The sequence below is a fragment of the Columba livia genome, chromosome 14 (assembly GCF_036013475.1).
Source record: "Columba livia isolate bColLiv1 breed racing homer chromosome 14, bColLiv1.pat.W.v2, whole genome shotgun sequence".
NCBI lineage: Eukaryota > Metazoa > Chordata > Aves > Columbiformes > Columbidae > Columba > Columba livia.
Genome location: NC_088615.1, coordinates 11,433,171 through 11,460,674, shown reverse-complemented (window position 1 = coordinate 11,460,674; position 27,504 = coordinate 11,433,171). Strand labels below are relative to the sequence as shown.

Here is a 27,504-nt window from a genome sequence, read left to right as displayed (position 1 = left end):
ATGCTTTTTAAAGTTTATCCAGTGTCCTCCTTATCCAGATGCTGAGTGATCCCCGCACGTATGGGTGCTACCGCAGCAGAGACCCAGACAGGGACCAGGCAAAGGCCACGCTCAGTAATGCAAGACAAAAAACTGACAATACAACTTTATTTTGTATTTCATACAAACAGCACCCTCCCCCTGTTGTACAGAGTTAAATAGCGTTACCTGGGGACACAGGAGCCTCACTTGCAGCAGCTCCCACAAACCCCGTAATGTCAATGACGTGGCCTGAAACCGGGAACCAACGTGCCCTGGGCTGGGGTTGTGTGAGGCAGCTCCAGCTTCAGGCTCCTTGGGAGAGGATCAAAGGAGTTGATTACTCCTAAGAAAAAGTATTATGAGGCAACCACATGGAAACGTTGATTTGTGGGAACTTGGTTTTAGCTTTAATGAAAAACCCCATGCCCAGTGCTCCCAGTGCTGTAATGGTGCAGCAGCTAGGCAAGGCCTGGATGCCCTGCCAAGGATGCCCTGCCAGCAGCCTGCTCACGCATTCAAAATGATGGCAATGAAACCATTTATGAACTTCTAAGTTGTTCCCTGTGCCAAGGCTGCAAGATGCCTGGCATTCCCCTAGACACAACAAGATGGAGTTAAACAGGGGACAAGGGCTGCAGAGGGTGACACAGCCCCAGCTGGCAGCTGTGGCCATGTCTAGGTGGAAAATGGGAAAAGCCCCCAGGACTGTTTGTGTTGTGAGTTTTCCATTGCTCAGCAGAGCTGGATTCAGTCCTGTGTTTCGGGGAAGCTTGAACTTTAACACAATGGACACCATAGCTCATCCCAGCAATGCATGAGGTTAATGGAGGAATACAGAACAAATGTTTCTGACGATCTGCCAACTAATGAGCTCCAAGCAAAGGCCCAAAAACAAGGGCAGTAACACTTCCCACCTGATTATTGTTAGTCTCCTCATCATTTACAGTTGTCCCAAGTATTTCCCATCAGATGGTCCAACCTAACAAGCTAGGTTATGCAAATACATGAAAAACAAGGCTCGGCACTGTGATAAAGTTTTCCATGTGTTTCTTGTACTTCAGTAATTAAAAATCCCAACAGCAGGAGGGGCAGCTGGGTGTTCTGCTGGTAGCAGGAACACACAGGGCCAGCATCCCTGTGGCTGCGAGGTGGTACCCAGCTGGTGGTACCCAGCTGCGATGCTGGGATGCAGGCTCAGGCAGCCTGCCAGGCACCAGGCAGGAGCCACACCATGCGAAAATGTCTAAATGTGCCCATGTAACACCCTAAAATCCTTACTCCCTCTGGGTGCAGAACCTGTAGGAAGAAATTGCATGCCCAGCTCTAACCAGGATAACACTCCCAACCCTCCTCCAGTCCCAGATTTCTCAGACCCTTGTTACAGAGAGCCAGAGAAGGAGTGCTTTGGCCATTGCCCCATCTCTTATCTTCCTTTTCCACAGAAGGGAAAAGAGTACAGACATTTCTTTTCCAAACCCAGCCTCCCTCTTTTCACATGAGAAGGAGGAAGGAGACTGCTGCAAAGCAGAACCACCCTCATGGTACCAAACACACAGCTCCTATCACCACCCACAATGGCACCCAGCAACTGGGTGACAACTCTCTCTCTCCCCTCCAAAAATTAAAAGGAAAAAAACTCAAACATTTCTCCAACAAAGCAACATCCCAAGATCCTCAGAAATGCTTCCCCATCAGATAAAGTGGATGACGGACCTGGGATACAGGTACAAATCCAAACCTGCTGCCTCTGGACTCCAGGCTCATATCTGGGCTCACTGCCATTCCAGTTACTTCCTAAGTGTCTAGAGGGATTTCATCACCACCTCCCTGGCAGACCAAGATGGCAGCAGTCTGGGGATCTAGAAATAAAGGACTACAAAAATATAGTAAAAGCTGGAGAAGAGTCAGAACAGCCAAAGCAGGACAGGTGTGAGGCAGGAGTGCAGGAGATGGGAATAGCAGAGGTGGGCTCTGTGCTATCTCATTGCCCTATAAAGGTGTTACTCAGGTGATCAGATGACAGAACAACTGAATTAGGAGTGAAAAAGAAAAAAGAAAAAAAAAAAGCCTCGTTGCATGCTTAGTGTGGAGATCTCTCAGGGAACTTGGATCAGCCTGTCTCAGCCTTGAACAGCAGTGCCCCAATCTAGGGAATTTCACAGCAAATACTGTTTTCAGAGATTGCCCTTTCTGGGCACACCTGCTGGGGTGGGGCTGAGCCAGGGACCCTGACCCACTGGTACCACGTCCCAGACTCCTCAAGGGATTGGTTTTTAATCCTTTGGGCAGCCGGAGGGCAGGAGATTAACAAAAGAAGCTGACTCCTGTATCCTGACCTTAAAGTGCCTTCTTTTCTTTGAGCTTTTAAAATACCTTCCTTGCTTTTTCAGAAGAAGCGGTGGGGCAAAAAAAAAAAAGGAATACTGGTTTTATATGAAACAGAGTAGAGAATTAATCAGTATTTACACAGATCATGAATAAGGTTATGGCACAGACTAATAACTCAACACAGCAACCCAAAAAAGCAGAGTGTCAAAAAGAAGGAAAAAACCTGTTCATATGCTTTCAACACCATCCCCTGGAGATCCCAAGTGTAAACGGTTTTATCTAGGAAAAGGCATTTTAACTTGGGCTTTGGCAGTCGGGGTTGATTACAGCCACATTGCGCAGCCGGCGGGGAGGACGTGGGTGGGCGCACGGCCGCCCGACCTCTCCAGAGCGCAGCCCGGGTTTAGACAAGTTCCACTTTGGCATTGGGATAAACAGCCACCACGTCATATCCCTCAGGGGGTTTAACCCTCTCCTTGGCATGCGTCTCGCAGTACAGCTGCTCCTCAATGAAGAAATACCCTCTCTGCTTCAGGTTGAGGCCGCAGTCATCACACATGAAGCACTCGGGGTGGTAGAGCTTGTCCCGAGCTTTGACGATTGTGCCCCTGGTGAGACATGGGGAGAGCTGGAGTGAGACGAAGCAATAACCAGCAAGAACAGTGTTTCCTGCTGTCTTGAGTAAATGGGGTGAGTGAAAGAAAGGAGCAAGGGTTTTTACGGTGAGTTCCCATCCCAACATGCCAGCCTGCCCAAAGCTGACATCCCGCTCCACTGTATTTCCAGGGGAAGGGATGCTCCATTCCCATTTATCTACAGCCCCTGCAGCACCGCACCACTGCTCAATGTAAAGCTGAGCCTCAAATATCATACTGAGCCCAGATCTGAACATCAGGAGCCGCATCCTCCAAGCGCTGCTAGCAGGGCTGGGGACATGGGCACCACAGCTCATGGAGCAGAGACTCACAGCACCAGCCAGAAACACTGTTACAGGCATTTACAGAGCAGACCCAGCCAGCAAATCCGGCTTGAGCAGAACGTTAATTACAATGGAACATAAATTGCAATAACACAAAGCAGAAAAGTGCCTATATTCTCTGAAGTCAGACCCAATATCCACCTGTCTGAGAGTAACTCATCAACAAACAAATAATCCACAAACCTCTTCTACTTGAACCTCAAAGTGTTTCTCCCTCCATAAGGCAGTGAAAAAGTGCCAGCACTATTCATAGTCCCTGGGCAGTTACTATGATAAGCAGGGCAGAAACCATCCCATGAATCATCCCTGTTTACTGCAAGATTTCCTTAAAAGGGGCAATCCAAACTGTATTCCTCAATTCCAGGTTTATATACGGTTAGCAAAACCCAGAAAGGGATTCAAAGTGTTCTGCTAAAAATTCCAAGATATTCTGCTATAAATTCTAACCCACAGGTCTGGTAGCACCTGACCCGGCTGCGTCCCTGCATCACCATCCCCACTGAACTGGAGGCTGTGGTGAGATGTGACACTTACACAATGCCGTTCCTGCAGCGAGTGCACTCGGGGAGCATCTGCAGCCCGGACATGGCACCACCAAGCTTCGGCACCGGGGACTTGACATTTCGGGGATTGCTGAGCTTGTCGAGTTTTTCACCTGCCAAGAATTTTAAAACAGTCACAAATTAGGAACTTTTCCTCTTGGGCCTTTTATTTTTTTGATCCCTAAAGGAGTCAGATGAGTCTCTGCCTGTTACAACAGAACCTGTAACTTGCTTGTAAGGAAGTAAAAAGCAAATTAGTGAGACCAATTACCTCAGAAGTCAGACAGCATTCAGGTTTGCAGATGACCAGAGGATGCTGTGCTGACCCTCTGCTCATCCTAATGAAGCATGAACAGTGGCAGAAGCTCTTGGCTGCTATCTATGCACTGTGATAGCACCAACTCAGTACTTGTATCTACTCAAAAGGCAAAGTAGCCTTAATCTAGAGATGAGAGATTAATTTGCCTGCAATTCTATTTAGTGAGTTTAGATAAATAAATAGCAAAAATCTCAGAAAAGCTCGAGAAAGAGGTTCTATCACACCAACATTTCAGGTGCACTTGGTAGATCTGCCATCAGTCAAGGAGACAAAGATGAAAGCCTTTTGGAGAATTAGGCAAGTTAAACCAAACAGTAATAGAATTACATGTATTTTTCTTAGCACACTCATTGAATCTCAAATAATCTGAAATAAAATATTGTGATAGAAGATAAGGTCTTCTATGGCACCAAGCCTCCTTTCATAGAGGTCCAACAACAGGAAAGGAAGGAATGAAAGTTTGGTGCATATGAACAATATCAAGGCAAAGTTTTCAGTGTTGCAACCCCACTCCCTACACATCATCTATCATCTGCCCTTGTGCTCAGACAATACAAACATGCTTGTTGCCAACCACTGTGACACTTAAAAGCTTCCAGTATTCACTGCATGATTTTTCATGGCTCACAACTGACTGGTCTTTTGGGCATTTTTTGATCTGTTGTTCCTCTGTGATGGCCTAAGGTTATAGAAAGGAGAAGCTCATGAAAAAGGACAATGTAATTTATTCTATCAGCTGACACAGTTCAGAAAATAAGCAGAGGAGCTCTTGGATGAACAAGTCATTCTTTGGCGTTGTGCCTTCTATGCTCCCCAAGCTTCCAGGGTATTTCAGCCCATGATGCCCAGGAGGTCTAAGCAGGGTCCAGGCACTTTCTGACCCAGTTATCCATATGCACTACACCGGTTTTGGAAAATTCCACTTGGATCTTGCTCTGAAGCATCCACTCTGGCTCCAGGAACATCTTTGCACTTCCCAAAATTAATTGTTAGGACATTTAACTGGCACATCATCACTAGTGGTCACTTGTTGATCCCATGCAGGTTCACACAGTATGTTTTAAGGGGCATTGCTTGGCTGAGATTCCTTCCACTGAGAGATCCCCATCCAGCACATCTCAGAGCACCCACTGTCCTGACCCTGTCCCCCAGGGCCACCCTGTGGACATGCAGGGACCCTCACTCAGCAGACCCCATCTCTCCAGCTGTGGCTCTGATCCAGTGACCAACACTGCCAACGGTTCCAGCCAAGCGCGTAAAACCAAAATAACTAACTTCCCACCAAACCTCACATTCCCAAGATATAATATAGTTTGGAGATGCTGAACGCCTCATTACATGCAAGTCTGTCTGCCCAGGAGTGGTCAGGGCTGCTCCACCCCAGGGTCCCCGAGTGCTCAGCTTGCTCCAGCCAAGCTCCCTTGTCAAGTCTTTCCGCTGCCTTGCTGGGAATAAACCAAAATAACTGCTCAAGCTGTCGGCTTCGCCAGTGTGAGATATGGACTAGACATGCTCATCTGCCAACATTTAACAGTTAAGCTGTCACTGTCTCTCAGGCAGAATGCTTGGATAAGCTGCTTTAAAGAGAGCAGGACAGGGAGGAGAAGAAAAAAAGACTTTTTACAGCAAAATGAGCCCTGGAAAGAGGGCTCCCAAAAAGCTGATCATTTCTTTCTGTTTACCAGTCCACAACCTCATCACATTTTTATGGTCCTCAGCAAGGTAGAAAGATGCTGTAACTCCACAATCTTAACCATCGCCATCCCCGTTTGCAGCTGCAGTGCTCATCCTTGCCGCACCAAGGACACCTACAAACACGGCTGCTGTGATTCCTCCAGCCTCCACCAGATCTCAGCTGGAAGCATTGCTCCTGAAGGGTGCAGGATGGGGCTGGTGATGCTGAATAAGATACAGCTTCCAGCAGAAACACCTTCCCTATAAAACAGGTCATTGTCTGGGACACTCAGCTCTTCAGGAGAGGAGATACAGACTTTAAAAGGAAAACGCACAGCAGGCTCAGGCAAACGTATGTAATTTTAGGCTTAAGGAAAAAGCAGCAGGGGTGGAAGCTGTAAAACAATCTAGCAGAGACACTTCTGGAGATTTCAACCATACTGAAACATCGCAGAGCTTGATGCCAGGAGAGATGCTTTTCACTTCATTTCTCAACCCTTATGAAATAAACACCGAGAGCGTCATAAAGGCCGACACAGGAGCAAGCCTGTGCCTGCAGACAGTTGCACGGCCCCACAGCACAGCACAGCCAAGAGGGCAGTAGACGGTGGCAGAGCCCTGTGGGTGACATCTCCAGCCTCCTGGTACCTGTCAGCATCCCCTCAGCCCCAGACTCTGACCAAAGACGCAGGGGCTGCATCAGCGATGGGCTGGCACCAAGACACTGCTGGTGTGACCAGACACCCAGACTGGCTGGGACAACCCCAGGGTATGGGCACTGTCCTGGCATCTTTTCATCCTCCCCTTCCCTCAGCCCACCCCCTTTTCTTTCTTCCTTCCCCCTAAACAGCAGTACTGGGTTTCTGTCAGCCCAGGGCTGCAGGATGCAAGGGGAGGCAAAGTTTCAGTGTTGTTCCTTTTCCCTGGCACAGAGCAGGGAGAAAGGCAGCAGTGTTATTAATTGCAATTTACACAGTTGCTTCCTATTTGCATCTTCCTAATGAGGAGACCCGGGGGGGGCAGCAGACGTCACCCCAGGAAGCTGCTCGTGCTTGCTCTCAGTGAAGGTACAACTGGAGCCTGTAATTAACAGCGGTTTCCCTGCCAGCCAAGGAGGGGCTATAATATTTACATGCAGTACTTCCAAGGCCGATCCTAATCTCGTGCTTTGCAGATATACCTCAGTACCACTGAGCAAACTAAAACTGGTGGAAATTGTCAGTGCTCAGAAGTTATCTGTGATAATGCTTCTTGTGAAGCAAAACCCAATATCCTTGTAGTCAAAGGGTTCTCAGTCATTTTATAAATACAGAAACTGAAGTGCAACAGCCTGACTTGTTGTGTCTCACAGCTTCCTAATGAGATTTGCAGTAGTTAGTATTTTCCCATAAAATCTAAGTTCCTGGATTCACATGATCAGAGTATGAGGCTCTTGGAAGGAAGCAGAAAGTCTTGCCCTAATGATTGCAAAGCTAAGCCTGAAAGTCTGAATATAAAAACCCCAATGGACTTAAAGTTGAAAGGCAAATAAAAAGAAGCTGAAATGTATAGTTTGGGGATCTTGTTATTTAATGCACAGAGTTGGCTCCTGTCTGTGTTAACAACAGGGGCAGGAAGCTGTGACAGACCTGAGAAGCGAGCCAAGAGCTTCTGATCTCTATCCCTGCACTGCTGAGGACCATCCCACATCCTCATGCAAATGCCATTTACTTAAACAGGCCTATGGTTCTTCACCCTTTACCTTACGCAACTGCTTTAGGTCATTACATTTCATAAACGATCTCAGAAAAACAGCTGCCATGCAGAAGCTGTTTGCAAATCCTATTTTCACACGATCCTCAAGTAACCCACAACATTTGGTAAGCCTCCAGATGCTCGCCCGAGCATCCAAAAATCCCGATTTGAAACCTGCCATCCCAGTGTTTCCCCTCACAGGGTGCTCAGACCCCCCTGTGCTAAGCTGAGCTGCCTCAGCACCCAAGTGACATGCTGTAAAGCGATAGAAGAGTTTACAAACACAGATGGGTCCTCCTGGACATCAGCAATGGAAGAAGCAGGAGGTTAAGCTTTCAACAGCAACTTGGTGGGTGCAGGGCCATGAACAGGGTACAGAGGGACTAAACGATGGTTCAAGCTCCACAGCATCACAGTGCCACAGCCCTGGTCCTGGGGAGGAGTAGGGGACTTGCTGGGACACATGATGGGTGACAACCTCCTTACCATTCTCACCAGCCTCCAACATGCCCTGCAAGTATCGGAAGGATCCAGACTGCTTAGGCTCTGAAATCGGCTTTTCATAATCCTGAAGCATCTTGTAGACATCTGACTCCACATCAATCCCATTTCTGTTCCGCGGGAGAGACTTCAAGGGGTCAAGGCTGTTTTAAAGAAAAGCAAGAGAGGCTCATGTCAAATAGAAAAAGCAGTTGTCAGCACATCAGGGAGGTACCGAAATCTCAGCATTCCCACAGATGCAGGAAACACCTCTCTGTTGCCAGGCGTTTCTCTGCCTGGAGGTACGCCTGTCCCAGAACAGCCACCGAACCAGGGAAGCTAAACTTGTTTGCCGTTCAGCTGCAATTGAGCAACACAGCCAGGGCTGGCCCTGTTACCAGATGCCTTCAGGAAAGAGGGCAGCTGCTTACAAGCGCTGGAAATCGCTCTGCCACACATGGAATTTATTTGAGAAAAAAAAGAAGGTAAAACAATGCATTTCATTAATTATGTAGGGCCAGGGAATCCACCCACCCCTCGGTACCACTGCAAGGGCATCTGGCATGGGGAGAGCGGGTGCTGCTGCCAGGCACAGACAGGACAGCAAATCTCCTTACCCTCCACAAATGTCCCTTTTAAAGTTAGTGTTTCTGTAGGTGACTCCGTTAAAAGATCCATTTCACCACCACAGAACAGCAGGTTGGAAGGCACCCCAGGGATCACCTGGTCCAACCTTTCTTGGCAAAAGCACAGTCTAGAGAAGGTGGCCCAGCTGCATCTTAACAGTGTCCAATTGCCAGAACCAGCCCACATTTTAAGTGAGAAACGCCACCTGGGGCTGCACAGCACCAAGGATGGGACATGGAAGTAGCCCCACAACTACCCACCAACCACACACCAACCTTCAGCATCCAGCCCCGAGGCTGCTCCTTGTCTGTATGTGGCACGACTGGGATACGCCAAACAACAAATAGTCATTTAAATCATCATTCCAGCTCATTTGATATGTCCAAAAATGAAAAGCGTAGTTTGGAATAAAAAAATATTTCGGGTGCGTGTTTAAGTGTCCTGCTAAGCAGAGATGAATTCGTGCTGTTCGGCTTTGCTGAGGCCCCACAGCGCAGTTCCCTGGGAAGGGACTCCTGCTCCTTTTTAAGGAGAATGTCATCAAGGTCATCATAAAACCAATAAAAATAGCAAGAGCCCCAAACCCCATCAGACAGCTTAACATACTTAACCATCATCCAACTCATTTTCTCCACTAGCATTATATTCATGCCCACTTAAAAACACAAAAAACTTTCAAAAAAAACAACCACCCAAAAAAACCCCCAAAAAATACCAAAACACCATCACCCAAACAAAATTCACTTTTGAATTTAAAAAAGAAAAAAAGCTTCATTTTCTGGGAGGGACCTGCCAGCTTCTCCAGTAGCTCCAGCCTCTCAAGACGAGTGGCCGAAGTGCTGCTGCCAAGGTCCCATCCCCATGACTCCTGGCCAGCCCAAACCCTCCTTGTGTGCCACCCGTGCCCATCTGCCCTGCCACAGCCCTCTCCTGCACCCACTCACACATTTTCAGTGAAGAGGGGCAGGTTTTGATGAGTCCAGCCTAATCAAGCACAAATTCAAAGAGAATGCACTTCTGACCCAATTCTACTCAAACACCCCAGCTGATCTCCTGGCTTTTGGCTCACACGCCGGTAACATCAGATTTCGTTCTCTGTTTTTAGTGTGGTTCTCTTCTTTCCAACTTCATTAACTTTCCTGGAACAGCACAGGGAATAAGCTGGCTCGCAGCAGCACTGAAATACGAATTTGTGCAGGCACCGAGCTCCCGAGCTGAGAAGAGAATCCCTTCATTCTTTGTATTTGCTACAGACATTACTTTCTTGCAAAATATTTTGCCAGTCTGGAAAAGCATAAATCAGCAGCAGCGTAAACCATGCGATGCATCGCAGTCCACAACCTGGCCTGTCTCAAAGTCCGAGTTATCCACCCAAACCATTCTTGGCTACACAAAAGCTTTTTCTTTCCTCTGAGCATTATTTATTTCCCAGCCTTCCAGACAGCTGCATTGAGCAGACCGTACATTTATAAACATCCCAGTTTACCAGGGTTAATTTTCTCTGTGGATACCTCCAGCTCCCAAACCAAGTGATTGCTCCTGGGTCTGTGGTGGTGCAATCCCCACTCCTAGGAGGGCAAAACCCTCCAGCCTGCCTTGAATATCTACTTTGAAAAACCAGGACACTAACTTCTGTGACACTCCATGGCATTAATCCCACCCTTGGGACTGAATCTGATGCTACTAATCTACTCAGCACCTTCACCCATCTCTGAGATAAATGGCTGAACATACCTTCAGCATCATGAGCTTAAATTCAGTGTTGCAGTTTCTGCACACATACATAAGGACATTTTCTTCAGAATTCACCATCTCAAACCTCTGTGCCTTTTTTTTTTTTTTTCTTAATTTTGCATGTGTGTGTGCGCACATATCTGGAACATCTCTGAAGCTCTGGGAGCACCACAGCAACACACACACCCCTGAAAACCGAGGGGGATCTGGAGCAGAAACCTTGCTCTGGTCCTACCTCTGGGCAGGAGCGATGTGGAGCCCACTCAGCTGGCCTGGCAGAGCCGCCTCGGAGCCGCTGTTGGGGTAGAGCCGGGTCGGGTGATGGTGCTGCATGTTCAACATCTGCTTGCTGTCCACGGGACTGCCGCCAGCCCCATGGGGCATTGACCTCCTGCTCTGGGCAGGCCCGTTGTCCTGGAAGAAAAAGCAGTAAAAAAGAAAAACAAACCTGTGATTTATAGTTCTTAGTACAATACACATGGAGAGACTGTGTTGGGACAAGCAGTTTGCAGTAATAATGTTTTATATGTGCTGTGGAAAGTGGAGATAATGCAATGGGAAAAGGAAAACTCAGCCTCAACCTGCAGTTAAATCTTGCTGAATCTGTGCAGCTTTCCTTCATCTCCAACCAAATGAACTTGCCTGTTTCTCCACAGTGAGCCACTGCCAAGTATTCTGCATTTATTCTCCTGTAAAAGCATATTTGTTATTTCCGCAAAAGAAAGGCTGCGGGCCTGTTTCTCATTTCGCGTTACATCATCCCGAGAGCACTTATCGCTCTCCTGACTTTGGGGCAATCGCTCTGATTTACATTAGCAAAAGACAATAAAACCCAAGCTCTGCAGCCACACATGCAGGTTGGGCAAGACCTGAAGCCAAGGGGCCAGTCCTGGCACTTTTACTTACCTGCAGCTACCCTCATCCACAAAGATCTGCGTCCATTTGGGGAGGCTTTATCCCAAAATAAGATCAGTCATTTACAGTGTGGAAAACACAATGGTCAAGGGTTTAGCTTAGTAGTCATGTTTTAATTTGCTTTTTAAATCCCAAGGCAAACTATGGAAATCTTTTTTCATATGACTTCAAGTCAGGAACTCAGACGCCATTAAAACGCAAGTTTTCCATATTATTTTAGCTACGTAAAACATTACCCACTTGTTTTTCCAAAGCTTTGTTAGTCAGCTCCACACACACCCATAAATCCAACAGTACCTACTGCTAATCTTGCCACAAGTCACTTGAACCAGGTTTTACCTGCTAACAGAGCCTGGGGAGCGACCAGCAGCCCCTTCCCCAGAGAGGGGCTAATTCCAGCTCTTGAGAAAAGCAGGAGAAAGACAGACACAGCCTAAGGATACACACCAGCTATTTCCAGCCGTGAGAGTCAGAAAGACATCTGTACTGATGGAAGAAATAGATGCTTGTATAAGAGGTGGTAATCTCTTTAATCTGGTTTAATCTGTTTCAGGGCAGATCCCCAGCAGTGCTGCCGTGCACCAGTTTTTTAGTAGACTGATGCAGAACCAAACAGGTAAAGAAAACACCGTCCCATGAACAGATAGCAAAGCACATACTGCAGGGCTCTAACAAAGCTTACTTCTGACTAAAATAATCCAATAAATACTAATTGGAAACAAATGTCTATCACTGGTGCATAGCAGAAAACACTGGTGCTCCCAAGCCTTGTAAAAATGAACAGCTAAGAGAAATAAGAACCAGATCCTGCTAGAAAAAAACCTTGAAAAAGTCCAATCGTTCAGTTCTTCCTAAGGCAAGACTCCCATTGATAAAAACTGGGCTTAATTAAGAACTGCGATATGGTGCCTTTGAGGTTTTTTCCTGCCATCACCTGAAACACTGCCGGCTCCAGCAAGCTGCTGGCACATCCACTGCCTCAAAAGCCCCAACAACCAGCCCGAGCCCTCTCAGTTCTGCTCCTTCCACACACATGTGGGGAAAGCTGCTTCTAACATAATAACTTCAAATTATCTATTAAAAAAGGAATTTTGCTGCCAGGAATAATTAAGTGTTCCCCTTTTCATATTCTTAAAAGAAAAAAAAACAGATATATTACAACTGGGCTATGGGTGTCCAGTTCCCAGATTTACATTATTATTTCAAGGGAAATAAAGAAAACACTTTCAACCATGACACAGAAAGGAAAAGAAGGATCATAAACATCTCAGGGAAAAAAAAGCAATGGCCCATTGCTGGCTGGCAGGCCATTGCAAGCTACAGAGTTATGCTTTTGAAAAGCCATTATCATTAATTATCTGTACATCGGGGCCCAGATGCACAGTCGGTCCAAGGGAAGCAGCGCCTGGAGCCTCACAGGGCAGGATCCTCATGACCAGAATTTCCCTGGACTTGCTTTGATCCAAGGCAGCTTGGAAAGCCTTGGCCATTTGTCCCTGTTAAGCTCAGCAATTTGTACATCAAAAGCAAATGTTGCTATAAAGCTAAAATTTATTGCTTGGGCACTCTCCCAAAGGCAGGAGAGCCCAGTGCTGGAAATGCGACGTTCCAGAGCCCTCCTGAGCTGTTCGGTGGCTCCGGCTGCCACCAGCACCCTGTTCCCGTGGGAGAAGGATGCTTGTGGTAGTGGCAGCTCAGCCATGTTATAAAGCCACAGGTGATCCAGCCACATCCACAGGGAACACTTGGCTCCTCCTGACAAACACCAGAATGCTTCAGCTATCCCAACACCTACCAGGACCAAGATAATAGAGACAAAAAAATGGATGTCCCTCAGACTTTTCCACCAAGTTCTTTGCAGGCTTTGGTGGTTTCGTATTAGGGGCAGCCAACAGCTTTGTGGGAAACACAAATACTTCTGAGACCACACCAGGCTTTGCCTTCCTTGTCACCCTCAGTTTCTGTGCTACACAACTTTCCTGTTGCACAACTAAAGCTGTTCACAGCACCGAGCTCAGGCTCCTTTCATCTCAAAGGCTGTTTCAGAGTTTTCCTGTGAGACCTCTTCAAGGCTTCGCATTGTGCAAAACACTCATGCACTCGTTCTCAGAAACCTAGAACCAGATGGATTTCTTTCCAGTTCTCAAACTCAGGATCAGAAAAAAAATTCCCCCTTCGAGACCTAATTTGCTTTTCTCTGCTGGCTTTTTTTCCTGCTTTTTATGGCCTCTCTTAAATTAAGAGGGTTTGCAAACCCTTCCTAAAAGCTAGCCTGCAAAGTTTCACCAAGGAGAATTCTTTTAGCCTATAAAACAGAAACTTGCAGTTTGTTTTCTCACGCTTGCCTTCTAGGACCATCAATTACCAAGTGTAACCAACCTCCTGACACACAGCATTTGGAGCTGCTGGAGCCCAGGCCTTCCCACTCCTGGCAAACACAATTCACACAGCTGTCCTACAGCAGATAAACACAAGGAAGAGCTCAAAAGGAGTGGTTCGGATGGCCAAAGTCCCAGTGCCTGAGAGCAGGTAGGTTTTGGGGTGGTTTTGTGTGCAGCAGCAGTAGTGATGCAGCAAGATGTACAGTGAGCACCCATGGCCAGGGTGACCTGCTCTGGTCACCAACTTGCTGGAGACCGCCAGCCTGTCCCTTACCACCAGAGAAAGGAATGAGCAGAGGAAAAGTGAGTATTTGGAGGAGACTGAGCCACAGCAAGAAAAAAAAAAAAGGCGCTGTAGCAAGCACCTGCCTTGGCTACCCCATGTCAAAACATCTCCTCCTCCTCCAGAGGCATTTATCAGCATTGCATGAGCACAGTCTCCACCTTATCAAGCACAGGTAAGTGCTGCCCTTACAGATACAGTACTCCTATCCTGAGGAACTATTTCCAGCAGAAGGAAACACGACACAGCATATGGGAGTGTTTCTCTTGGCAGGAGATGCGGGAAGCCGGGGCAGCCGGGCACACGGGGCTGTGGCAGGAGCAGAACTTCACCCCACGCTGCCGCAGGGCTAAAAGCGCCGACGAGGCACCTTGGGTTGGCTACTAGAATCACAGAATAGTTTGGGTTGGAAGGAACTTCCCAGCTCCCCCAGTGCCACCCCTGATATGAGCAGGGACATCTTCACCAGCTCAGGTTGCTCAGAGCCCCGTCCAGCCTGGCCTGGGATGTCTCCAGGGATGGTTCATCCACCACCTCTCTGGGCAACCTGGGCCAGGCTCTCACCACCCTCAGTGTAAGAAGTTGCACCTAAGCTACTGCAACTCTTTCTGCTGAGCCTTGGACATCAAGAGCTAGATGCCGTCAGCTTTGCTTGCACTGAGCTGTAGCTCCCTGTATGCAGTCTCAAGCATGTTGTTCTTCATCACTTAAGATAGGAGGAAAAAAAAAAAAAAAAAAGAATTTAACTCATTTTTGGAGGCCTGGCTCTTGTCCCTATCACACAACGCAGCATCAGAGCACAAAATGAGAAAAAATTCTTTTATATTTAAGGGAAAGATGCTGAAGAATAGGTTGCTTATATTTAATCCTGGGAATTCCTCAAAGAGCCAGAAATAAGGTCAGCTTTTTTTTCTTCCTTATTCTACAAGCACTTATTCAATTTCCAGCAATTCCCTCTGTTTCATGACTGCTTATTCGCAAATATTTTCCCCTATATCAGCTGAAAGTATTTCATTTAGCTACAGTGGGACACCAGATATAGCCAGCCAAGCAATGTGCACAAATCAGCAAAGTAATGAAGCTCAAATGCTTTTCACAGGACATATCGTTTCCAATTTCAGGAAACATATAGGGGAGCATTAAAAGGAGGAAGCTGAAGATTTCAGCAGAAATACAAATATACTCTGTGGCTTCACCACGCAGAGCCAACACGCACTGCAGATAACAGATGAACAGATGGGCTTTGCCCACTGATTGCAGCTGTGCCCCAGCTCTGCTGGAGCAGCTAAATAGAGGCATGTCCATCCCTCAGGATTTTTAGTTCAAACCTGTTATAGGACAGAAGACTCAAAAATAAACTTCTGTCAAGCTAATCACTGCTGAAATAAGGGTTCCCATAAGTAGGAAAACATGGGGCCAACTGGGAATTTTTGAAAGGTTTAAAAATCAGTCTCAGTCCCTGTCTGTTTTGGAGAGAGTTGCTCACACTTTGAAACCATCCTCTGTAGAATCAACAAAAAGCATTAATCCCTTCAGATTTTTAAAGTACACCAAAACGAGCACACACTTTCAGCTGTCTGCTTAACAGGAATAATATTGGGATCCAAAGCTGGAAAGAGTTTAACTCATGGATTTAAACCTAAGCCTGCCCTTTGGCAAGCTGAAGTCACCCGTGCTCACAGCCACGGCTGCTCCTGGTACCGGCTGAGTTCAGCCACGTTCTTCGGGGCTGTGTTTTACAGAGCTGCAGGAGTTAAACTGCCCTTCGCAGTCAGAGAATGTGCTATACCAGACAGTTTCTTCAGTGTTTTGGAAACTCACATTTGTATCCTGATACACTTTGGCAAAATACATCTAACCTTACTTTCCTAAAGTTTGACCTTTTTGCTGCCTCAAGTTCTCCCAGTCTTAAGGAAAAAAAAAAAAAAAAAAATTCTTTTGACATTGTGCAAAATGCCCTATTTGTCCTTCCCTTTTTAAAATATAAGTCTTACCTCTAGAGACCACAGGTTTTAGACACAGCTTTAGAGAACATCAGACTCCGTGTACTGATCCAAAGTATTTAAAGTTCATTCACTTCAGTGTTTCATATGACACCCTTAAAAGGCCAGAAGTTCAAACAAAAATAGTCTCGTTTTCCAGACTATCAAAGATTAAAACTAAAGATTGTTAATTTGAGAGGTCAACGTTGGGTCCTACAGCCTCCACATAAGCACCCGATTTGGAAAAGCATTGAGCAATGGCAGCTTTGACACATCTGAGAAATCCTCCCCAGGAGCAGCTCCCCCAGCATAGGACTGAACACCCCTTCAAAATCACCCCCCAAAAATCACCCCTCTGAGCCCCAAATCCACCCTGGAGCCCACTTGTGCAGCAGGGGAAGATCTGCAGGGCCAGGACCAGCCACATGGGCATCACCAGCGAGATGTTTATTTTCCTAAGCCCAGGGGAGCCAGTCCTGCTCTTGGTTATAAACACATGCTGCATCAGATTTAAACAGAGCTGAAGGTCATTAACAGCTTGGCTCAGCCAAGGGCAGTTTTCTGTTTGATGTACTTCAGATCCACTCTCTTCCTTTGCTTTCAAAGCCAAGGTGCAGTTCCTGCCTGCGGCTGCCTGTTCTTTTGACCCAAGGGGTACAGTGGGACTTGGATGACCTGTTTCTGACCTCTCCTGGCAGAGGGCTTTCGTGGGTAAAATCTTACTGCCTTCACTGCTGCAAGTACCCTTTTATGCAAATGTCACAAGCAATTAAGTCTGAAGTCATATCCTAGCACATCCCGACACTAAGACATTCCCTAGCACATCCCAACACTCCCAAGACTGAAATTCAGCCTCTGCACAAAAGACAACCACAATACAGCAATCTCTTCCTCTCCCCCACAGCTTTTCAACAGCAAAGTTGCTGCTTTGTCTCTGATAAAGTGGTTCAAAAGTCCCAGAAATTGAGATCCTATTATTACCTCACAGAGGAGCTGTACAGGATGGACAGCACTGTTTTCATTTGGATGCAAAGAACAGATTTACACTGTGGCTGGTGTCTGCAGGAGTGGGATTGATTCTCCAGCTTGCTGTCTCAAAAAAAGTCCCATGGAGAGCCCTTATGTCAAAGCAGGGGAAAGGGACAGTTTTAAAAGCTACACACATTTCCCTATGAGCACAGTTCAGATGTCCTGTTGAGATGGTCGTTTCACAGACCAAGCAAGCTTCAATCTAACTTTAAAAGCGCAACTAAGTACAATTGCACTATTTAGCTCAGCTCAGAAGATTAAAGTAAAAAGGTCAGAGGCAGTTTGCTGAAGCTGGATGAACAGAGTGTCTGGGTAATTTTATGAGACTGACTTTCAATATTCTGCCAAGTTCCTCTTTCGGTGTATGACACGGTCTGAAGAAAAACTTTATCCATCATGTTCTTCTTACTACACTCCTTCCGCAGTCATCAGCTAAACACCAAATTCATTTTTCAGATCTTGCTATAGTAAGAGACCAAACCTTTAAAATCAGATGGTCTTTTAGTTAAAAGGCAGCAGACAACATTCATGTGAAACACGACTCAAGCTGGAGCCTGGCTGAGCCCCAGCGCACCCACGTCCCCGGGACAGTCTGTACCCAGACAAGGCACTGCCATTAGTGCACAGTAAATTATGTCTTTTGAGGAGGGAAAGACACTCAAAATGAGCCCCACAGCCTCATGCCAGGTCTTGGGCATGCTGAGAAACACCCGTGGATCGTCTCATGGTGGGCAGAGATACAGCCCCTGCAAGCACTGCTAAGGTTTGCTCAGCTTTGTGGCGTTGGACCCAGCAGTCAGGCTCATTTTAAAGCTCTTATTTCTATATTACACGCTGGAATTTCTGCTGAAACCCCTGCAACCTGTAGCAAAAGCATTACAGGAAAGTCTCCATCTATACAATTGCTGTTACGGCAGGGAGCAGGCGGAGATCAGCCGCACCACCTTCTGTCAGTGCACATTTCCAACCACAAAACGTTACTTCCACAGGCAAAACACACCGACCTTTCCATACAGCAGCCTGGCTTTGTTTTGCAGGAGCAATTCCATAAACACGTGACTCCAGGAGCTGGGGCTTGACCAAAAGCACCCACTGCCTTGGCCCTGGGCACGGCAGAGCTGCTGGATCGGGAGTGACAGCACCAGAGAAGCAAAAGCTGAACATTTCCTGTGAGCTTTAATGACATGTCACTTTTGACAGTTATAGCAGCCTTGACAAGAGTCATCCAAAACATATTTCCACAGACCGGAAAGTTTCTAAACCACTTGTAAATGATGGTTGGGAATTTCCTAATTTCCATAAAGAAGACACTCATCTCTTTCTGAAGGATTACTGTCACGAGAAGCTGCTCTGTGATGTAAAATGAGGTATTATAAAAAGAAAAAGTGGTTTTAGGGTAAGCTAGGAAAATATTCCCGCTCCATATTTGCACATGTTCTTCACTAGATACTGTATAGCACAAGGACAGCATACATCCAACCCAGGGACAACCTCTCACAATCAGAAATAAGCTACATAGACCTTTCTCATGGAGCAAACACTTTTCCACCTCAACATGGTCATGCTGATGGCCACCAGCAAGGGCCACCAGACCCTCCAGCAGCTCAGGAACAGCTTCACCCTGGGAGAAGCCACAGCCCTCCTGTGAATCAAAAAGCTCCAGTGGGACTGCAGCTGCAATGCTACAACTTGATCCTTTAAGCTACCTGGCTCCCCCGCAGCCTCTTAAAAAATCCACAGCAATGGAAAAAAGTTACCCAAGACCAGCAAGAATGATTAAAATGTGTTTCCATTTATCTTGCCTGCTCCAGTGCAGAGGGCATGTTTTTAATATCAAGGGGGTGTTTAACAAGCAAACACAGGAGGGCTTTGTACAAATATATTGATTTTATTAACACTTTCATTAAAAGAAACCCCACAAGATAGCTGGGGATCACATGCTCTGCCAGACAGGAGGGCACAGGATATACTGGCTGCATTTTTTTTTACACACCTTTGGACAAAGCTCTGCAGACAAGGCCCTTCTGCACAGGCAATGTAAATACACATGGACTTGGGAGCAACTACCGCACTGCAGTAACATCACAGACTCGTGTTAAGGCTCAGGCGAGGTGTGAGTGTCTCCAGCTCTCATAGTCCTAAAGCTACCTCAGCCAGTTCCACATGTGCACAGAACCAATACTCATGATAAATAATTTTAGAAGAAATTAGAGTATGTGAAGAAGCCTAAGAATAAAATAATTTCTATACATAGTATTTACCTTCCATCCAATTGTATCACAATTTCTGATTTTCTTTCTATAATCACTACCAGCAGCTGAGAAAAGAAGCATCATTGGCAACAAGCTAAGCTTCAGAATGCAGAAATATTACATGGTTAAAACCAGAAGGTGCCTACTTCATCAGCATGGCTTATCCAAACATCTCTTTCTGTAAGAGCTAGGGTAAGGTATACAAAAATAGAAGCAAAAGCAATAGGATAATATTTTTTTTTTTTTTAATTCTGGAATACTACAGCCTTTAGCTTTTACTTGTTATTAGAGAAGATACGCTCAGTGTGAGTCAAAAACAAGCCTCGGGATTTGCTGCAAACAAACAAGCCCTGGCAGTGCCCGTGGGACACCCCAGCCCCCGGCAGCAGGAACGCGGTGTTCCAGGGGATGGGAGGCAGCTGCTGCAGCCGGCCGACCCAGGCTCCCCCCACACCAAAGAGTTTTGGGATCCGCTCCCTACCCTCACCCCATTCCCCTCCCCTGCTGCACTGGGGGATGGTCAGCCCTGGGCAGCCAGCATTCCCCCACACCCAGCATCAACCCACATTATTTCAGTTATTCAAGTTACCTACATGGAAGAAAACACTATTTTGAAGCTTCCATTTCCATTTTCTTCCCCCTTGTCCTAGGCTTGGTTTTTGCCTCTTTCATATACCAGGATTATTGAAGTTCACTTAATAAAGATGCTCATTTAAAGAAGAGATATATAGCTGTAACCTTTTATGTGAAATCTTCTACAGTTTGACATGTTACAGTGGTACTGAGAAAATTCCTTTGCTTTCAAATGACTCAATACTACATCACAAGAGAAAAAATAAACAGAAGCACACACCAACTTGCATGTAACCTCTTCACCCAGTAAATCAGATCAGCAGATTTCGATGGTGTATAAGCCCCTGATATTTGAGTGTGAAATGCTGCCTGAGTACCCACAGTTTGAAGCTGATGTCTCTTACAGCAGCCATCAGGATTCAGCATGTTTCTGCTATTAAATCAGCCCTCAAACAACACGCTGGGAGTTCCCACGCGACAGAGTCGGGTCCTGTGCCAGGGCATTATCTCACCCTTTGTTTTCCCAAAAGCACCAGGGAGACATTTTCCCCATCCTGCCGCCCCAGCAGCACCAGGCGATGCCCGTGTGAGGGCTGGTGGGACGGCGGGGCTGGGGATCCCAGCAACAGCTCTCCCAGGAGCAGCCGTGGCCCGTCCCACCACACCGACCCAGGAGGAAGGAAGGTCCATCACCTTGGGAATGGAAATTCCACCTCTCCAGCTAGAAGGCTTTACCCCCCAGTTCACAGAAGTAAGTATGGCCTCTGTCATCTGCTTTTGCAAATATGTGTATGGAGGTTTCCTGCACAGCACCAACCCAGTAAGAACTTCAAACAATCCTCAGAGCCAACTAATCAAATGAAGAGCCATTCCTCCTTAATAAAAAAAGGTAATGATAATCTAAGACAAAAAAAAAAAAGATAATAAAAAGGATAATATTTAAGACCTTTCTAACACTGTCGAAATTGGTGCTAAGAGACAAGTTAGCACCAAACCTCCTCCCCACTCCACTGCAGGACAGCACCACTGTCCCCAGGTGCCCAGAGCTGGAACACCAGCAGCTCCAACTCACACCTGAGGCCTCAGTCGAACATTTGGGCTGGAAAAAACCCAGCTGACAGGGCATAGCGCAAGAGGATCAGAGCATGGGGACCAGGACCACGGCCCCATCACCCCCATGCCTCCCCCTGAGAACAACCCAGGAGCCGCTCTGCCGGCTGGGTGGCACTGGGATGCCATGCCCACTGGGACAAGGCTGATGACCAACTGCAGGAAGTGCCTCTCCCTCTCTGGGCAGCAGAGGAAACCTAGCCTTTCACCCCATCTAGCTTATTTTAGCCAAGTGCCCAGGTTTAGGAGGACTTACATCCTATCCTATTCCAGCTTTGGCTTCACATTGCCAATTAAATTTCTGCTGCAATTATTTTCACACCCAGACACTCAACCTGTTGTCAATGAGCACAGACAGGGCTTTGCCCCATGGCCAGAAGCCCACGTTTCCAGCCCCCCCCAAGGCCAGAAAGCTGCCAGTTCTGGCAGTATGGGAATGGTCATGAAAACAAACATCCTCTCCTTTTATTAGTACCACATGGTGATATTTTGTCTAGCGAGCTCACGCTACAGAAAGCCAAAGACAGTAGGATTTCCAGAAACTGAAGTATCAGGGCTCCCTCTCTCCTCATTGGCCACGGAGGAGTGGCTGGGGACACTGCAATTTGTGTCCTCCTCTATACTGCCTTGCTGTTAATGACAAACCAGTGCAGTGTAAGTAACTGATAACTAAAGTCTGCTTTTTTTTTTTAAATGCATTATTTCATGAAGGTGACTCACTGGCATCCTGTTCAGTGTCATTTCTGCTAATTGTGAACAATCAGCTCTCTCCCCTTCCAGCTTCTTAAGTTGTAAGTGCAGCTATTCCCTCCAGTCACGGCATTAATCAAAGTTTTAATAAGGACAATTGATTACGTTCTCCATCTCTGAGTAGGGGTTTTCCACATGGTGCAACTGTCAAGCCACAACAGATTTAGAAAGAGAAGGGCTCAGCAGCCACTCTGTACCTTCCAAGCTCCCTTGCAAAAAGATAGCTGCAAGCCTCACTGCCTTCAAGATAAAGATCACACCCAAATAATACACTAAAATACGATTGTAGGGTACATGGTTTCCTAGAAATCACAGGGATTTAATCATTCTGCTTATGCTCATGTGTTTCGGGGAAGGGGCCCCCAGCGAGAATAACTGCAGTCACAAGTCAAAAGAATTTCAAGACATCTTTGCCCAGGATGATTGAAAAGTTGATAGAGTAAAACCTGGAGGAAAGAAAGACATGTGCTCCACATTACTGGAAAGGCCACTTGGGGTAAAACTTTCAAAACCCTTTTCAAGGACAACCCCAAACCTCTTTCTGTGATTCAAGGGCAGAATTCCAGCAGATTTTTTTTCCTTGTGTTTCCAAGAAGATTGCTTTCTTCCAGATGCGAGGAAGTGCACCTAAAGGTTGCACATTTTGAGCCAAGCTATTACTTTACAATAAGTCTTTTCTTTCTCACAATCTAATAAATGCTTTTGCTCCAGGGGATGAATGAATCCAGCCTAGGACAGCCCTGGGTCATATGGCATCACTCCATAGGGGCCTCCAGTCATGGGTCCCAGGGACATGATGCTTGCTGCAAGGATCTGCACCCTTGGGTGCTGCCCATCACCCTCAGTGTCACACAAGTCAGAGGACATCTGCAAAACACAGGGGTCAGGACCACTACTAGCACACGTCCCACACTGTCAGCATGACCCATACTCAAGGCACAGTCTGAGGAGGGTACACTCACATCTGGAATCCCCTAATGTGTGCATGGTACCTCCATCTCCTCTCTGGGAGACCAAAAAAACCATTAAGCAAGACAACACAGAGATACAGCCACTGAAAAAGAGTGTAAGAGCAGGAACCTGCTGTCTGTACCTGCACCTTCCTGTTCATACGCCTCTCTCGGTGCCTCGCCACAAACACGGCTGCTTTACCCACTGAGTACTCCAGATTTAGACATTTTCAGTGTAGGTCCGGATTTGGGAAAATCCATCTCTACTCCCTCATTATATTCTATGTAACTGTCTAATTTTTAAAAGGATCCATATGTAACATATATTAATAGCCAGATTCAAATCCAATCTGCACTAAACCTCAGAAATGTTGTATCTGGCAGCAGACCTGCTGCACATTTGGTCCTTATTTAATATTATTCATAGGGTTTTGGGCACATCAAAGTCTATTAAGAAGAAATATCTGTCAAAAATGATTGCTGTAATTGATTAATGAATCAAACATGGCCAGAACTCAAAGCCTAAGCACACAGATCACACTGGCCTGTCAATCAGCACAAGAAAGACGAGCAGACCCGTGAGTTGCTCGAGTGCAATACCAGGGTGGGTTTGCCGGTGCTGCTGTTCTGGAGGTGCTCTACCCGCTGCCCCAGGTACAAACAGACCCTGGGTATGCTGTTCTGGAATCGGGCAGCATCCTCAGGAAGGCTCCAATAACTCCATTAAATGATGCTGAGCACCAGCCTGGTCACCAGCCTCAATGGGGGTCCCATGCTGGGTACTACCCACCCCTCGCACCACTGCCCAGCCTCCTCATGCTACCTGTAAGCTGATTCAACAAAGCCTAACGTGGGTGTAAGGCAATTACAGAGCTGGGTTTATGCCAGCTCAGTTCAGGGATCTGGTTCACCACAGGAGCTTTACCAACTCAAGGAAAGCACAGCAAGACCTGCACAGAAAAGTCTAACAAACATAATGCTTTAAAAACCACACACAGAAACTCAACCTCTGGAAGGACCGCAGGCAGAGCAGAGGGCTGTCCAGATGCCAGAGAGGAGACCAGCCTGTGCGCAGGGCTGCTGCCGTACCTGTGGGTCCGGCTCTATGTTGATCCGGTACGCTTGAGCTTTGCCATCTTCCAGAACAGGCGGCGACCAGGTCTTCCCATCAGTTCTGCAATGGGAAATTAAGTAAATTCAACTTAAATGGCTTACAAAAAAAAAAAAAAAAAAAAACAAACAAAAAAAAACCCACTACCCACCAAACACACACAAAGAACCCCAAACAGAACATGACAAACAAACTTCTCAAAAACAAACGAACAAAAGAAACCAAAACACACTACCAGCAAAACCCCAAACATATATAACATAGTACGCAGGCCTGCAGGGGAATGAATATATAAATGCATTTGTCTAAAATTATCCTCAAAAATAGTACAAGGGTGAATAGAGAAAATGCCAGCTCCATGCTATTAAAACCATGAAGCTCAAAACCATTCATGAGCTACAGGTTCCAACTTAGATGGAGTTTAAGATACAAAATTATTTCAGTTCAAGAAATCAGGAGACAGACCTGGGGTAGTTCTTGTTTTGCATATCCCTGGCTTTGCCCCTTTATTCTGGTTCCAAATCTTGAAATGCATTCGGATTATGTGTGTGTGTATATAAGTATGCGCATACATGTATATATATATATATATATATATATATGTGTGTGTGTGTGTTTATTCCCTGGCAAACCTATATGCTAGACCACAGTAGAAATTATATAAATGCCTTTCAGGGAGAACGCTTACACAACCCCGTATGAATCATCTTGACCCTTTCAACAGGTGCCAGATAGAAAAAGCCCTAAAAATACAGTTTCCATTAATGAATGCATCTTCAGTCCTGCCAAGCCAGAGCAGGGGGCTGCCACTCTCCAAGGATTCTCCATGTGCCTGATCACTTTTTCCCCAGGAAGGCACCTGGGGACACAGCTGGGATGTGATGTCCAGTGTGTCCTCTCCAATGCTTGGGACACTGTGAGCTGCAGGGATCTGGGCAAGGTCCAGTGGGCACATACACAGGATCTTGTGGATGCTGAGAGGTTGAGTTGGGAGATGGAAACTGCATGAAGTACAAGATAAAGTTTTCAAATGCATGATGTTCTGTTTATCATCCCAATCTGCATATGTACCACTTAATAAAAATAGGTCTTGTTCTGGCAGGCATAGATCACTCACTATGGCCATAGACACGCATCTTTCACTGGACTATGGCCCTTGCCACATACCACATTCAGCTTTGGTTTAATTATCTGCAAAGTCCAAGTTTGAAAAACCAGGAGCGTAGTTTTAACCCAGGAATCCTTGAGGTAAATTTTTACCTTTGGTATTTTGCATCTAAACCAGTCAGCATACAAACCTGCCTTTCAAAATTTAGGGTCTGACCTAAAACCCATTAAAAGACTCCCACAGGCTTTAACTTCAGATCCATCCCCAGAGTATTTAAGCTCTTTTGTTCCAAACCACTACTCAGTACTACCATCAGCATCTTCAACAGGGAAGAACTTGCTCTCTCATAGCTAGATGTCTTGTTCTAATTTATTATTGTTATCATAATAATTTTAGTTTTTAGGCTGGGACCCTTCTTTTTAAGCCAGTCTAATTTTTTTTTGGTGGGATAAAGGAAGCCAGCCTTCCCAGGAACAGCAGCATTCCTAGCAATCCCAGCTCTCTTTTTGCCACAATCCAGTGCTGTGTATATTGCTTCCACATTGAGAATTTCATCTGGAGGCCCATAACAATGAAAACGCCTAATTACATTGGCAGAGCTCATAATGATAATTTCCATGCTTTTCCCCTGCATTGAACCAACCAATGTGTGCTCACACTGCCACTGCGAAGGGGCTGTTACAACATCCCTCATTGCTCTGGGGCCCACATGCCAAACACTGCTCATAGGATCCCTGAAGGCTTCAGTTTGCCAGTAAATAAGAACTGAGATTCAGAAAGTGATTCTGATTGCAGGGAGAGACAGCAGTAAATTTGCTCTGCAGGAAGCTATGGCATTGGGTCACCAGTACTGCCAGTGTTTTCTAGTTGGAGTTTCCCATTTCCCCATACAAAGCAGCTAAACTTGTGTTTTCCAAAAATTATAGTTGATTTCACACTTAAAAGATGGCCAGACTTAGGTTTGCATGTAGAAGGCCCCTTCATAGTTAGTGCTTTTAATGATTAAACTTAAGGTTTCACCATCAGCTCTTCAGAGCAAACAAAAATTCTTGATACAAGGAAAATAGCCTCACACAGCTTCCAGCAGCGGCCTGAACCACGTCACACTGACATCAGCCACAGCTTCCACTCAAAACAGTCTGAAATTAAGCCAATATGGCACAATTCAGGTTCTATTTGGTATTTTTAAAGGCTGCCTGAAAAAGTATAAGGGATTGGGAGAAACACCAGACTCAAGAAATGGAAGTTTATGTTTGATGAGCACTTATGCTTACACAAAGAAACTCCCTCTTTTCCACAGGAACATCAGAATATGAGGTAATCTAAAATGATTCAGAGGTGACTGACTGAAAGTGAGATGCCATGGGCAGTTCTGAGATCACCCCCATCCATATGTCCCCAGCAACCCCCACCAGGACAGGGGACCTCAGGGTCTCCATGGCCACCCTAAGCCACCCTGGCTTCCAACAGTCAGAGCTTTGTGTTTAGACAACAGCAAAAACTAATCACACTTTTCTATCATAACAGGCAAGAGATCAGACATCTCACTCAAATGTTCCAAGTGGCTTAATTTACGGCTCAGGGATGGGAAAAGTGTTTTCAGATGTGTTGTAGGGGATTAAAGTCAGCTACGTGGAAATCATTACCCAGCACTAACAACATTATTTTAACGGCTGATAGGACAAGCCTAAGAAAAATAACTTGACCTGGGTTAGTGCTAGGCCTTCAACAAAGGCTTCATAGGAAAAGGACCCATTAACAAGACATAAATAAAAAAAAAGTTGCAGACACTTTTATCCCACCATTTGTTTTCTAAAAGTCTCAACATAATTCTCAAAAGATTACTTGCATATGCTCACATACTTCACCAAAATGTTTTTTCACCTGGTAATGATCTGCAAGTCTTGCTCTCTACATTTGTAGAGCTGCTTTTAAATTGCAAGAATTCCTGGGACTTACTGAATTTCTAATTTCTCCATCCTGTTATAAACTAACATTTAGCATTTGGGAGAGTGCCAGCCTGGACCGGCGATGTCACCACCTGCGGTGGTGCAGCCACATGGGTGTGGATGGGCAACAGTGACACAAACCTCTCAAACAACCCTATGGCTGCATTGCACCCCAATTGTATAGTCCCTTCTGGGGGATGTGACTCCAGGTCCCTGCCCATCTCCTGAACACTGTTCACCTCCCACAATGGTACATCACTACAGTCACAATCAGTTTTTATCCCAGATATGGCCATCAGCCTTCTAGGAGCCGAACCCAGCCTAGAAGCAGCTGATGCTTCTGATTACCCAGGATTGTGAACCTTGCTGTGATAACCATAAGGTGTTGGGTCCATCCCTGCAGCCCGATGTAGGGCTGTCACCTGCCATGCAAGGTGGCCAAGGCTTTGAGAGGAGGAGCTGAGTTCTGCTGAGCACCTGATGGACCCAGCTCAGCCAGGGTACACAAAGGAGAAGCTATGGGACTTCTGCTTCATTCCTCCCAGCTGAAACCATCGCTGTGTATCGAGGCTCTGGAAAGCTGCCGGCTTTCCTCTCTATTAGTCCTTGAGGAGCTCTGGAGGGGAAGCTGTGATTCACTTTTTCAGTTGTACTGTTACTGGAAACTTGAGAA

The 27,504-nt window shown here is 46.2% G+C and overlaps 1 protein-coding gene across 1 annotated transcript in view; it reads right to left on the bottom strand.

Annotated features, from left to right (window-relative positions):
• Nucleotides 1-118: 118 nt before the first annotated feature.
• Nucleotides 119-27,504, bottom strand: part of PDLIM4 (PDZ and LIM domain 4) — a 50,539-nt gene continuing 23,153 nt past the window's right edge. Inside the window, exons 3-7 of the mRNA XM_005503502.3 lie at nt 23,753-23,837; nt 10,674-10,852; nt 8,084-8,241; nt 3,863-3,983; nt 119-2,957 (exon numbers count right to left, since the gene is read on the bottom strand). Coding sequence (XP_005503559.2) covers nt 2,753-2,957; nt 3,863-3,983; nt 8,084-8,241; nt 10,674-10,852; nt 23,753-23,837 — 748 coding nt within the window. The 3' untranslated portion in view covers nt 119-2,752. The remainder of the gene's footprint in view (nt 2,958-3,862; nt 3,984-8,083; nt 8,242-10,673; nt 10,853-23,752; nt 23,838-27,504) is intronic.